Raw genomic sequence first — 14,490 nt, 5'->3', positions numbered from 1 at the left:
GTTCTTAGTCATAGTCAGAAAAAAAAAAAAGAAAGAAAAGGAAAACTCGTCAGTCCTCTTCATATCTTTCTCCAAAATGCCCTCACAAGAAGTTGGAGTCCCTATACCAAATGTACCTCATGCGGTCTCTGTAACATTACCTACATGGGAAGCCACAGTTGGATACGAAGAAGGTGAAGAATGGGTTACTAGTAAGATGAACTCCGGGTACCCAAGATTCTTTATCCATCAAATTATTCAGAAATTGTGTCGAAAACTAGAAGGAAAATATGGACGTGAGGGTGAAGCATGTCTTGTGTTTCCTAGCTACAAAGTTGCAAAGAGATGTCGTCAATTCATAAAAGAGAAGTTTGATGGTGATGCTCATATTAGAGTTTTGCAATTGAGCACAAGTGAACCAGTTAATGATTACGAGCGATTGACCAAAGTGGGAACAACTATAGGTGTGGTGTTTTTTCCAAAAGCTTTATTTCCGTTGGCCAAGAATTACTGGCAGCATTCTGGTGAAGTGATCAGTTCAAGAATGGGGGAATACGTTTTAAAAGAATTGTTTGAAAATGATAAACCTACTCATGGATTGAAGGGTAATTGGAAACAGGCGTTGCAGGCGCAAAAGATTCAGTCAAGGTCGCCATCCATTACTGCATCTCGCGCCAGTGGCCGTAGCTCTGACAGTCAAGTAAATGAAGAAGTTGAAAAGGAGTTCAATACCTTTATTGAACAAAAATATGGACGTGTTTTGGATTTCAAGTTTGCCAAAGAAGCAAAAAGTGCATTGAAAAGAAGAATATGCGGGAAAGTTGACAAAGATAATCAGGTAGAAGATATTGAACATCAGAGAAGAGGTAAGCATTTGACCCCATCGGATGTGTATTTGTGTCCGTCAGGAATGGCAACAATATTTTTTGCTCATTATGCATTGTTGAATATTTCAGAAACTCCAGGAATATCCGTATGTTTTGGCTTCCCCTATACAGATACATTGAGCATTTTAAAGAAGTTTGGCCCGGGTGTTAAGTTCTTGGGAATGGGAGACGACGAATCTTTGATTGAGTTGGAAAAAGAGTTGGAAGGAGGTTTAAAGATTATGGCATTGTTTTGCGAATGTCCTTCAAATCCGTTATTAAAAACTCCCAATTTGAAAAAGATAAAGGAGTTGGGAGATAAGTTTGACTTTGCCATTGTTGTTGATGAAACTGTGGGAAATTTTATAAATATTCACGTTTTGCCATTTGCTGATATGGTTGCTTCATCATTGACTAAAGTGTTTTCGGGAGATTCGAACGTGTTAGCAGGCTCACTTATTTTAAATCCTTCTTCGAGGTATTATCTGAAATTGAAGCAATTTTTTGATAAAGAGTATGAAGATTTGTTTTGGGACGAGGATGCTTTATGGTTGGAACGTAACTCAAGAGATTTTGTTGACCGTGTCCGTATCATTGATGCAACTACAAAAAAGGTTGTTGAATTGCTTCTGGCTAGTCCTAAAATATCCAAAGTTTACTATCCCAGTATTGGTCCTTCAAAGAAGTACTATGATGAAATCAAAAATGAAAATGGTGGCTATGGAGGCTTGGTGTCGTTCTTATTTCACAATCCTAACGATGCGGTCTCCTTTTTCAACAATGTTGATCTTCACAAGGGGCCTTCTCTAGGTACTAATTTTACATTGGCCTGTCCTTATGCGATCCTCGCACATTATCAAGAGTTGGATGAGATAGCTCAATGGGGTGTTGATAAAAATTTAATTAGAGTTAGTATTGGATTAGAAGATCCAAAGGAATTATTGGAAGTGTTTCAAAAGGCATTAGATTCATAGCTGTATAATTTCAATATGTACTCAACCAATGTGACCTGGAAATTTTACGTGCTCACACGGGCTTGGTGGATCCTTATTGATAAAATCAAACGTCAACTCAACTTTTCCCACGTACCAGTAATCACGGTGGGTTTGAAAGAATTGCTGCCACCCTTTGATATCCTTTTGGCATTCCTTTTCATCTAATCCTCGTAAATCGTAAGTATACTCATCAGGTTTCATAAAGCATCCGGTGACAAATACTCGAGCGGCGTCCTTGCCAACTAAGCTATGATATGACCCTTTGGGGCCATAGACGGCTCTATTTGACGACACGTCATATACACTGCCATTTATTGCAAGTAGTAAACGTCCATTGTTTTCACCAGTGTAGGAAGATAATTCATTCAAACTGAGATGTAGCTCTGGCTCCAATATCTTGTGGTGCCAAAATCTCCAATCGATATATTTACCATGGTACCCCCAAGTTGTGCTGGAAGTAAACCAGTACGATAACAAAGCGTTAAAGAATAAAAGTCCGCCCACTATACGGACAACATCAAGGGCAGTGAAATGTTCTCGAGTCATAGTCTTTACAATAAGAGAAATATTTTTATTGCGCATTATTTTCTCTCTAAATTATTATACAAAACTGTCTCTTTACTCCATAAAAAACACCTCATCCTTCATTGGATTCCAATTAGTATTGTTATTACTAAAATTTATTCTATCAGCGGAGTCCGTACTCAACAAATTTGACCAAAATTCGTCATTCAAAACCAGATAAGAATTCTCTAGCTGATCAGGGTTGGCAAGATTGGGGTTGAAAGCATGGGGGTGGTTATGGTTACCATTGTTGTTGAATAGACGATGGCTGTCCATACTCGAAGTACCAGAGAGCAGGGGTAGTCTAAATTGTCTATAGTCAATGTTCCCTGGCGTGAGTCCTGTGTGTTGTTGTTGTTGTTGTTGTTGTTGTTGTTGTTGTTGTTGTTGTTGTTGTTGTTGTTGTTGTTGTTGTTGTTGTTGTTGTTGTTGTGCTGCTGGGTCAAATGGGTTAGTTAATGAAGTGGACACTGGCCCGACAGCCCCCAAGTTTGAATCGATATTATTGGAATGATTTAAAAGAGATTGCTGTTGAATTTGTTGCGATGGCTGAATGGTAGGAGGTTGAGGTGGTTGAAAAGGAATCGAAGACGGTGGTGGTGATGTTATTGGGTTTATTGGTGTATTACCTGCGGAAGTGAAAGGAACTTGTGATCCAATGGGCTGTGGGTGAAACGTGTTGTGCGCACTGACTTTATCCTTTGATTCAGAAACGGTTCTCGGCCTTTCACCTGGATTTCCTTCACGTCGATACGAAGCTGCATAAGAAAGAATGTCTAAAGGAACACTGTGCACTTCATCTCTCATCAATGTCAGTCTACCCCGCGAATCTTCAAAATTGGACGCCACTCGTCTCAACTCTACTGCATCTCGCTGTGTCGGTTTGAAATTTTGCGGTGTTTCTCCATTCTTGCGAAGCAAATCGTTCACTTGCGTGGCATACGTTTGAATAAACAATTGCAACACCAATCTTGTCTTTTTCAATAAATGGTTCGTAGGGTGCTGGTTGTGTGCTTGCTCCACCAAGTTGCTGACATTTTGTATACATACAACTGCATCACGAGGAACCAAGTCTTTCTCAATATGTGATGGAAGCGATAAGATTAGGAACCTTAACCGAAGCAACATTCCACCTGTATACATCACTCTGGAACTAAATGCCAATGGCATTTGTGCAATCTGATCTGATGTTAACTTGTTGTATTCGTTTAATGCTGCGAGACACGAGTTGGTACAATTTGAAATGGCCTTAACTGCGATTGGGCTTAAGTGAGTCTCTTCTGGCTTGAAAACATAACTCAAATTAGGTTCATGTAAGTATGCCTCCACTGAATACAAGTATGACAAGAATACGTGATCATCATCATCGACTTTTCTCCTTAGTTCAGTTAATTGACGCTGCAACTCTTGAATCATATACTGGGAACTTGAAGCCTTTTTATCGCCAATTTCTGGTGAATGAATTATATGATGAATTTTCTCCAAAGCACAGTTTATCCTGGCAAACAAGGCCAATTTTCGATACTTGACTTCTGGAGTATTTTCAAGCTCAGCACAGCACTCTTCCACATATGGTGTCCACTTGATGTATATTGCTCTTCTGAGAATTAAGCAAATACTCACGGTACTGAAGTATATAATCAATACTAGCGATTTATACTCGTGGCTAGTCTTTTGTTCTGGATTTTGTTTCAAAGAGCCATCGTTGTTATCAAATGAGTATGAAGGTCTGGCCACTATTCCTAAATCGTGTAAAAGCGACACACAGATATTGTTTAACAAATGGTATCGACGTTGACGAAATAGTTCTGGTGAGTTGTAATACAAAGTCAAAACAAGCATACTCTTAAGCAACTCCACCGTCTTTCTTCCCACAACCATTATTTCATCACAAATGGACCTAACTGCTTCATTATCCAAAAGTAAAGCATGATCAATCTCTGTTTCTGTCAGTGTTGTATTGACAATGTTGCTAGCCGCCATTATTGCATTAAACAAGAATGGTTGTTCGGTTCTCAAGGTTTCTGCAGTAGCATCAGATGGAATGTCTATAAATGGTAAAAACGAAAGGATTCTGCTTCTGTATAATTGTAATCTCCTGTCTGCTTCAGGCAAAGTTAGCAACCCTTTGGACACAATATCTGGTGGTGTATTGCTTTTCAACATTCTCGTCCTTCTATTCGCCAAGTTATTAAGTTCGTTTGTTAAATCAGTCAACTTTGACGAGGATTCAGCCAAGGTGGTTATTTCCTGTTCAAGGTCAGACTTTGATACAAATGGGGGAGAAAACATTTCTGAAGGGGATTCTGCTTGAATATCGGTGAGTGTCCTTCTGTGGAAATGATTCCTATGGTTCAATTGTGTTTCTAATGTAAGCACTCTCTGTCTCAAAGCAGTAATCTCGTCATCTTTCAGCATCTGTGGTGGTACAGACGAATTAGGCTGGCTATTTGTGCCGTCATTTATCGACTTTGTAGGGGAGGAGGAGTTTTGGAGTTGAGTGTTGATGGGGTTCAAGTTGCTAGGTATTGGTGGAGCAGTTGAATTTTGAGACCGATTTTGAGATGCAACCAGGGTACTTGGAGAAGTGGGCTTGGTGAATTGCTGCCTTGTGGTTTTCTTGCGTGGTTTTTCTGAGTTTTTAGCTGGCAGCGCTTCATTGGTACTGGTTTCTCCATCCTCAGATATCACCTTCTCTTCAGCTTCCCTTCTCTTTGCCTCGAGTATTTCTGATTTCTTTCTACGTTTTCTTGTTTGATTGAGATCAATCTCACACTTTCTGTTGGCATTGAGACATCTAATACAGGGTTTGCCTGGATCCAGTGGGTCGGATGGGGTGCATTTAACCTTCAAGGCATGACAGCTCTTGCATGCAATTGAGCGTCTAGTCACTTTAGATCTTTTATTCGACTGACGAGACAGATCTGAGTTGAGGTCGGGATCTTGGTCAATATCGTCATCCTCGGATCCGTGACGCTGAAACCCGTCAAGTGGGGAATCCAATCCTGCATCGTTTCCGATATGCGATATTTCGGATTTGGCCCCTACATTCGTGGTGGATGATTGTGGTGAAGACGAAGCATACTTAACCGACATCTGGCCGTTGCTTGTAGCCGACATTGTGGTGGAAATATATTTGGCTTGTGATTAAAGACAAGAAAAAAAAAAAAATTAGAAAAGAAAACCAAAAACTGATTGATTAAAATAACAAGAACACGGCTGGGAAGGGGCTGAATGAGTTTTGAATTGCTTGTTGTATATTTGTATTTGGTGATGATGATGATGATGTGGAATATTTATGACGAGGCTTGATGTAGTGAGGCTGAAGGATTTGTTGTGCCTTTCAAACGGTTTGTGAATTTGTTTCGGGACAGCCGCTAAATAAAGAAGAAAAATAAATTTTTTTTTTTCTTACTTTTTGCTCTCTCTCTGTCACTGACTCTCTCTCTCTTGTTGTTGATACTTTAAATTAAATCTCTCACTATAGAAATGCGGATAAATAAAAAGTAAAACTTAAAGCTTTGTGAAATAACCATCAACCAGAACAGCTAGCTACTGTATCAGTATTAACTAGTCATAAACTATAAACCAGATAAACAAAAAACAAAATGTGTAATATTCTATTAAATGACGGATTTTGATTGTGCGACCTGCTAAACGAACGAAAGGCACTGGTGTTCCATGCGTCTAAAGAATGTGTCTAAAAAGGAAAAAGCTGTCACAACAGTGTCGCCACTTAAACGCGACACAACATAAACCAAAGCTGCACTCCTTTTATACATAGATATGACCCCACGACGATACTTTACATATCTCTAGCTTGCCGCATTCACTGTGATTGCCCTAAGTACAGACGGTAACCACATGCAGTTCAATGTGTCAGTCGGTGACAAAAAATTTGCACCACACTGGAAACGTACGGTGTGGTCTTATAATAAGATGGGCCCCTGTAGCTAATACTTATTAAGAAGTTGCTACCTCTTAGATAGCCTTCTTGTTACTCTTCCCTAGTGCCACCTTTCCAACACTTTGTCTTTTATACTTGCTCCGGTAGCGCGCAACTTTTAGGTCCATATTTTTTTCTCTCACTGTCAAGTTACTGAATATCAGGCCAACAACACCATCTGTTCCTGAATTAATGGCTTGTGCACCCAACCATTGATATACACATATACTACAGGTTCAATTATATATCACAATTTGATGTCTTTTAATTTCGGTATCAACAACATTACCACAGGCAATAATCAATCATACAAGGACAAACCAGTGCCCAAAACACTCCCACTCTATTACAAAGATAAATCACCCTTTCATCCAAAACAACCACATAGCAAGCGAAAGAGGAAAGTTCTAATGTTGTTAAAAGGCTTTCTTTACTCACTAGGCTTGTACTTTGTCTACTATCTAGCTAGAAATCATTTGTTTCTGTCAACAGACCCTTCTTCGCTGATTTTTTCAGTATTTAATGCTGGAACGCCATCATGGAAGACTGCACAGCTAGAAGTTCGACAAGCAATGTTGGACTCTTGGCATTCTTATGAAAAGTATGCTTGGGGTTATGATGTATACCATCCAATTAAACAACTGGGCAAGAATATGGGTCAGCAACCTTTAGGTTGGATGATTGTTGACTCGATAGATACTTTGATGATTATGGATTGCAAAGAAGAGGTTGAAAGAGCTAAGAAATGGATCAGAGATGACTTGGATTACAAGTTTGACTATGAAGTGAACAACTTTGAAACTACCATAAGAATGTTGGGAGGTTTACTCTCGGCATTCCATTTAAGTGGTAATGACGATGTTTATCTTGATAAGGCAGTTGGTTTGGCCAATTCTTTACACGGTGCTTATGACAGTCCAACAGGAATCCCATACTCTTCAGTCAACTTGAAAACAGGTGTTGGTATTAAGAATCATATGGACGCTGGTGCATCTTCCACCGCTGAAGCGGCCACTGTTCAATTAGAGTTGAGATATTTGGCTAAGTTGACAGGTGAAGTGGATTGGTGGGAAAAGTCAGAAAAGGTTATGCAAGTACTTGAAGCAAATAAACCTCAAGATGGCTTGGTGCCAATCTATGTTAATCCTGACACTGGTAAATACCAAGGTAAATTAATAAGGTTGGGAAGTAGAGGTGATTCATACTATGAATACCTCTTGAAGCAATATTTGCAAACCAGTGAAGAAGAGTTGGTATATTACGACTTGTATCGTGAATCAGTTGAAGGTGTCAAGAAACATTTGGTTGGCAAATCTTATCCTAGTGAGTTGACTTTTATTGGTGAATTGGATAAGGGAATTGGAGGCCCATTCTCACCCAAAATGGATCATTTAGTTTGCTTTTATGGTGGTTTGTTAGCAGTGGGTGCAACCAACGGTTTGACATTGGAAGAAGCTCAAAAGCAAAAATGGTGGAATGAGGTCAGAGCTCTGGATTTCAAACTTGGTGAAGAATTAACCTACACTTGTTACAAAATGTATCACGATGTTTTCCCTACTGGTTTGTCACCAGAAATCGTTGTATTCAATGAGGACTCTACAAAGGATCAAGATTTCAAAATAAAACCAATGGATAGACATAACTTACAAAGACCTGAAACTGTTGAGTCGCTTTTTTATTTGTACAGATTGACAGGAGACGACAAGTATCGTAAATGGGGTTACGAGATCTTCCAAAACTTTATCAAATACACCAAGGTGGTTAATAAGCATGGCGAAATCTGTTTTACGTCTCTAAATGATGTGACTAGCTTGAATTCAAACGGCTCTCCAAAATTCAAGGACAACACCGAAAGTTTTTGGTTTGCTGAAACTTTGAAATACTTGTACTTGCTATTTGATGATGAGAATAAAATCCCATTGACAGAATATGTTTTCAACACAGAAGCCCATCCTTTTCCTAAATTCCACACCAATGATCATCTAAAGACAGGATGGAGAAGAAAAATTGACGACTCGGTGAAACCGCAAATAAGAGAAAACCCAGCAGTAGCCGCGGGATCTAAACCAAAGGTTCCCCAAGCACAACCAGTTGATGACTCCATTGAAAAAGAAGTCGAAAATGCATTAAAGGAGAACCCCAAGTTAGCTAAGGGGGATAAAGAGGAAAACAAGAAGAAGTTGAATGAGTTTGTCAAGGAAATGGAGTAAATAGTGTCGCAAAAATTTCAGTGTCCAAATATGTTTTGTAACGACACTGAGGCAAATGTAACAAATAAGCCATTTTCTTACGTCATCCGACACACCCTCTTTCGCATTTCCTCTCTCTCTCTTCTTTTTTTCTTTTTTTTTTTTTTTTTTGCTTTGCTTACCAAGAGACACTTCGTACAAGAAACTTTCACAAATTTGAAACCAAAACAATTCCAATAAGAAAGGATTACGATTACATCCCTCGAATACGCGTCAGCTCTAAAAGTCGATTTCTTTGTTCGACTTGAAAGAATCTCTCCCCCGCAATACAAGTCAAAGTTCAACCAATTTCAGTTTTATTTGTCTTTGTTATTGATTTTCATTTCCGATTTGTTTTCGGATTACAAAGCAGAGCTAACGGATTTCCCTACTTATACGGTGAATCATGTCCGGAGATGTATGTATCTATGCTACATTATCTTCTACGTTATAGAATACTAACATTTCAAACAGTCGAGATCAAAGTTTGATCTAGAGCCCAATCCTTTCGAAAGATCGTTCGCTACAAAAGATTCTTCATTATCCTTGAGTACAGCAGGCCATCAATCACGCAATGAGTCTAGTTCCGAGATAGACACTGTTGGAAATAGCTCAGCTTATTCCAACAACAAAGCCAGTACTGCATTCCCAGGCGTACAAGACCCTCAAGATGTGCCAAATGCTACACAACAACAGCATCAGCATCTACCTTTGCAAAACCATCATCCAACAAAATTACCAGGAATTACGCCACCGTTGTTTACTCCTGGTGGAAGGAGGTTGCCCCCGTTGGAACCTACGTCGAATCCCGGTACACCAACTACCAATTTATGGAATAGTTTATTGAGTGCGTCGAATAACAACAACCCAAATTCGTTACCTCAACAAAATGGGCAGTTTCATCCAAACCAACAAAATTTCAATCAGTTTGCATCTAGAAAGACTGGATTGACACCTAATGAATCAAACTTGAGATCTGGATTAACCCCAGGAGGATTTCCTTTTGGTTTTGGAGGACAGGTGGGAAATGGGTTGTCGACTCCTGGTGGACTCCTTAATGGGCCTATAACTCCTGGACTATCTAGTTTATTGGGTATCCCTTCGGGTAATAGCAATATGTTGATGGGCATGTCTCATAGTGGGGTCCACAATCCTGGCCCTTCGCAAATGCAACACTCACAATCGACACCGTCGCAACAACAGTTGCAAGCGCAACCGCAACCACAGCCGCAACCGCAACCACAACAAGGACAAGTACAACCTCCTCAACCTGCGGGAGAACAATCACAGCCCCTACCACAGCAGCTTCCACCGACAGGAGCATCACCACCAGTGAATAATCAGCAACTAGCTCTAGTACCCCCATCAGTTTTACCTGAAAATCAAAAATTCCTTCAGCAGCCAGTGGTACCCCTTGCCCTGCAAGAACAACTACCACCACAACCAGACCATCTGCATCCACTTTCTACTCATATTGATTCTGTGGCCCTCCAGCAATCGCATCTGTCATCGCATCTAGCTTCTCTTAACCTGTCGCAACATCAATCACTGGAGGCTGTATCAACTGTGGAAAATGGTGCACTACCCAACTCAAATAACCCATCATTGGCTAATGAGCTGACGGAAAAGTCGTCGGAGCCACCAAAAAAGAAGAAAGGAAGGACTGCAGGAGTTAAGAAGCCTCGTGCAACAAAGCCTAAGAAAGAAACTGTGAAGGTAAAACAAGAGCTAGAAAAGGAAAACTTGAATGGCGATAAAGAAAATCATGATTCCGATGAGGCAAAGGATAGTGAAACCAAGCCAGTGAATGGTAAAAGAAAAAGTTCTACCAATGATGAAGAAAAACGGAAAAACTTTCTCGAAAGGAACAGAGTTGCTGCATCCAAATGTAGACAAAGAAAGAAGCAGCTAATGCAGAAAATGGAGGATGAGTTGGCTTTTTATTCCAAAGGCTATAGACAAACAAGTGCACAGGTTACTCAACTTCGAGCCCAGCTAGAAAAGATGAAAAACATATTGATTTCCCACAAGGATTGTCCAACCTTGGCTCAAACGTTTGGTGGAGCTGAAAACTTGTCAAGCATAATTCAAGAAGCAGAGCATCTAACAGAAAATACAGTGGAAGCTGAAGAGCACATAAGCTCAATGCCATCAACTATTCCAACCACACTCCATTAAGAACCTGTGGATCATCTCTAATCACGTAACTAGATTTTATACTTCCTTCTACACTCTGTTTTAAAAATTCAATGTTTTCTGGTATCCACTGGTCTTTTTTGTGTTATAAGCCACGATTTTGTAACAATAGAACGCGAATCCGTTAAAGTCATCATTTAACTAAGGCACATACACCCTTTCTCACTGTAAGAAAAAAAAAATAAAAAATAAAAAATAAAAAATAAAAAATTAGTTCAAACGCTACCTTGTTTATTCTTAGATCAGAAAAGTATTGCCCAATTTAAAACCTATGAACCCACAAGCTGCAACACAGTTGATGATCATAGCATACTATGGTAATACAAAATGGGAAATTTCGAGATCTCGAGCTACCAAGCCTACCCCCAGAGCCTCTCAGTAAAAGGGACACCACCACAGACTCCGGAATCATCCATCAAAACCAATTCACGAGGAAGAATTTGAAATCGATTCTACACTTGATAACACAGGAGTTAAAGAAAAGAGGAACAAAGACACCTCATATCTTTCTACCTTTCCGTTCAAAAATTAAAGATTCCAAGTTGAATGGATTGCTACTACAGCTAGCACCAGGCGGAGAAATACTTCAGGATGTTACGAAATGCAAGCAGATATGCCTGGTAACTGACGAATTTACTCTAATTTGTTGTCTCAAGTACTTTTGGGCTCGGTTGCCGAATAGTGAAATCATTGGATACGAGGTCTATCGTGAGTTTAGGGCGACTGAGGCTAAGCGAAATTACCCCAAGAATGCCTTTTTAACGATCATGCCCAAATGCCTATCTTCACCGGCCCATGCGTCCATAGTTTACGACTTTCTTGATTTGATTTTGAGTATTACATCGAATGCCCCTTATAACAACCTTAGTGGAAGAAAAATTAGCAAAATGGCCGGTCTTTGGGCATTTAATCCACAAAAAAGTTTCAACACGTCTGTCTTCTCTGATGATAGTGCTACAAAAGAGTACGATTTTCCTGAAGGTATCAACAACTGGAAAAAGACAACCGACGCGATGTTTCATTTGGTGTTGGCGTTCTTGCGAGCAATGTTGCCTGAAAATAATGCTGAAACGCTAAAGTTGCCAAAGACTTTGCAAAGTCTACTTGTTACATCTCAATACCCACCATCTTCTGAGCGTGAAAGCTCAAAGAGTATCACTATACCCTGCGTGTGTGTAACCACTACGAAACCGTCCGCCAGTGCATATGACTTGATAAGCAAGGTACGACAAAGCTTGACGTTTGATAAAAAGGACATGTTTTCCAAAGAAAACTATACTATATTGAGAAATGTGTTTGAAAAAAAGAGTACGAGTGAGATTGTGGCTGCATTTACTGAGGAGTCGAGGAGGATTATTGACCGAATCACTGAGGATCAAATTGAGAATAGTTTCAACTTAAAGCCCGGTTGGGCAGTCCCAACGATAAGTGCAAAACTTTCAAAAAAAAATGTGCCTTTAATCACTCGAGTGAATGTTAAGGATGTATCAATCCAAGACTACTACATTTGGGCTTGGTTGTCGTCCCTTGCCAGTGATCAACCACCACAAGTGAAGCAAACATTTGGCAGATCCATAGTTGTTGAGGTGGATGTTTTGGGTTTCCAAAAATGGATAGTTGTGACTGAAAAAACAATGGACGATCAAGAGTATTCTCGTGAACGTAAACTTTTGCTGAAGGATACTGTGCGTAAGAAGGATGAAACTTCACCTTTACCTCCAATACCGGGTAAAAATATAGATCCAATCGAGGAAAAGCTGTTGCCCCCGCCTCCGGTGCGGTTAGAAGTACCGTCAACTGTCATTGAGAATCATCAAGATACATCACCAGAGCCTGTCTTGCCACAGGAACTCATTGACGTTTATGAGAGATTTGAGCAACTGTTTGGTGACGAAGACATTGTTTACCCCAACTCAGTGGATGCGGGAGAGTTAATGCGTCAAGAGCAAGGTAGTCTTAAAGACGACGTGAGTGATGTGTCATCAAGATTTACAAAAGTTACGGTGGGCGATATGTATTCTGGTGGTAAAAGTGCAACTCCAACTCGAAAAGCTCCACCTGATTTTGAGGGTGAGCTTTCGGCAAATCGTCATTCGACAAACTCTCCAGTTGTTGCAATGCCTGGACTGTTTGAGACCGCTGTAGAGCAAAAAGAGCCGGTAGAAAATACCTCAGAAGGATTCGCACGTAAGGATGTGCATTCACTAGAGAACACTAGTAAGCAAGTTGATCCAGACTCCCCGGCTTACAAAGTCAAGAGTATGTTGATTGACTCCGGTGAGGAGGACAAAAAGAAAAAAAAGATGGAGAAGAAGCTAAGAAAGCAAGCCGAAGCAGTCCAGCTCGCGGCCGCCCAAGCTGCTGGCTTTTCTGGCCCTATCTTGCCACTTGAACTACCTCCTCTTGATATGGGCTCGTGGGATTCCTTAGCTCCGCCAAGCTTGAGCGACACATCCGGCCTGCCACAACCTCGTCTAACCCCACTACTTCCAAGCAAGGACGCATTCGTGGATAATGTTGATACTCCTGCTGTGGATATTAAAAATAAGCCATTGCCAGTACCTGTTAACAAACCAAGAGATGCAAATGTTGTGGATAATTTCATTCCGGTGCAGTCACAACAGATGCAACCGGGAGCGTATGATCAGATAGCACCTGTTGCTCCGATTGAGGAAGAGAGGATGAAAACAGAACCATATGAACAGGATGCACCTACAGCACCAGTTAAGGAAGAGAAGATAAAACCAGAAATGTATCAACAGGAAGCACCTATAGCACCAGTTAAGGAAGAGTATCGTCCTCAACAAATGAACCCTTCACTCGAGCCAGCAAGAAGTCCTCCTAAGCATGCTAAACCTTTACCAGTGGCTGTTCACTCTCCGGCCAATGAGCATAACAGTGCGCCTCTAGCTCAAAGTAACGGTGAAGTGCATTCTCATGATGACGCAAGTGGTGTAAGGGAAACAGCACACATGCATAGACCAACCGTGGAGTATCAGAAGCACACTTCGCCGGAACCCTCCCTGCATCTGGCACGGCTGTCTCCAATGCCACAGAGTCGGGGTTGGGGAAGCAATGGACATCAATGGCAGCATTATGAATCTAGCAGATCATCGGGAGGTTCTAATGCAAGTCACCTGTCGATACCAAAGCATCCGCCCATGCAGTCGCCAATGCAACACCAAGTGCAGCAGCCAATGCCACGGCCGATGCAAAATCCAATGCAAAAACCAATGCACCAGCCAATGCACCAGCCAATGCACCAACCAACGTATCAGCAGCAACCCATGTATCAACAGCCAGGGTACCAACAACCGGTGTATCAACAGCCAGGGTACCAACAGCCAGGGTACCAACAACCGGTGTATCAACAGCCCGTGTCCCAACAACCCGTGCACTCCCAAATGCCTCCACAATCGTCTCCACAATCGTCTCAAGCTTACCTCACGCAACCAATGTATCTGCATCCTCCAAGTGGATATCAGCCACAGTTGCACCTGGCCCCTAATCAGCAACATCCCATGCAGCCTGCTCCTCCTGGTTGGCGTCATCCTCCTCCAGCCGGTGGTCCTGGTCATCAACCCATGAAGCAACCTGCTTCAATAAACATGGTCCCAGTGGGGGTAAAACACAACAAAAACAAAGTTGCTAATAAGGCCAATTTACGACACGCATTGATTGATGGTAACTATGGAATATAGACTAAAAAATACAAA

The 14,490-nt window shown here is 41.0% G+C and overlaps 6 protein-coding genes across 6 annotated transcripts; 4 read left to right on the top strand and 2 right to left on the bottom strand. All coding sequences in view use genetic code 12, as the record gives it.

Moving 5' to 3' along the window:
- Positions 1–76: 76 nt before the first annotated feature.
- On the top strand, positions 77–1,819 carry STR2 (cystathionine gamma-synthase; the record flags this gene model as incomplete). The annotated part of the gene is made up of 1 exon (XM_067694864.1): positions 77–1,819. One exon carries the CDS (start codon positions 77–79, stop codon positions 1,817–1,819), a length of 1,743 nt encoding a protein of 580 aa, XP_067545815.1.
- Positions 1,820–1,840: 21 nt separating this feature from the next.
- I9W82_005662 (uncharacterized protein) lies at positions 1,841–2,386 on the bottom strand (the record flags this gene model as incomplete). The annotated part of the gene is made up of 1 exon (XM_067694863.1): positions 1,841–2,386. The coding sequence occupies one exon, from the start codon at positions 2,384–2,386 to the stop codon at positions 1,841–1,843; it is 546 nt and encodes a 181-aa protein (XP_067545814.1).
- A 72-nt stretch (positions 2,387–2,458) lies between these two features.
- Positions 2,459–5,524, bottom strand: WAR1 (War1p; the record flags this gene model as incomplete). Its single annotated transcript, XM_067694862.1, has 1 exon — positions 2,459–5,524. One exon carries the CDS (start codon positions 5,522–5,524, stop codon positions 2,459–2,461), a length of 3,066 nt encoding a protein of 1,021 aa, XP_067545813.1.
- Positions 5,525–6,542: 1,018 nt separating this feature from the next.
- Positions 6,543–8,560, top strand: MNS1 (mannosyl-oligosaccharide 1,2-alpha-mannosidase; the record flags this gene model as incomplete). Its single annotated transcript, XM_067694861.1, has 2 exons — positions 6,543–6,549; positions 6,792–8,560. The coding sequence occupies 2 exons, from the start codon at positions 6,543–6,545 to the stop codon at positions 8,558–8,560; spliced, it is 1,776 nt and encodes a 591-aa protein (XP_067545812.1).
- A 424-nt stretch (positions 8,561–8,984) lies between these two features.
- On the top strand, positions 8,985–10,756 carry SKO1 (Sko1p; the record flags this gene model as incomplete). The annotated part of the gene is made up of 2 exons (XM_067694859.1): positions 8,985–8,996; positions 9,065–10,756. The coding sequence occupies 2 exons, from the start codon at positions 8,985–8,987 to the stop codon at positions 10,754–10,756; spliced, it is 1,704 nt and encodes a 567-aa protein (XP_067545811.1).
- A 332-nt stretch (positions 10,757–11,088) lies between these two features.
- MSB1 (Msb1p) lies at positions 11,089–14,475 on the top strand (the record flags this gene model as incomplete). The annotated part of the gene is made up of 1 exon (XM_067694858.1): positions 11,089–14,475. One exon carries the CDS (start codon positions 11,089–11,091, stop codon positions 14,473–14,475), a length of 3,387 nt encoding a protein of 1,128 aa, XP_067545810.1.
- Between the last annotated feature and the right edge of the window lie 15 nt (positions 14,476–14,490).

This window comes from Candida metapsilosis (genome assembly GCF_017655625.1).
Source record: "Candida metapsilosis strain BP57 chromosome Unknown scaffold9, whole genome shotgun sequence".
NCBI lineage: Eukaryota > Fungi > Ascomycota > Pichiomycetes > Serinales > Debaryomycetaceae > Lodderomyces > Lodderomyces metapsilosis.
This window is presented reverse-complemented; position numbering and strand designations above follow the sequence as displayed.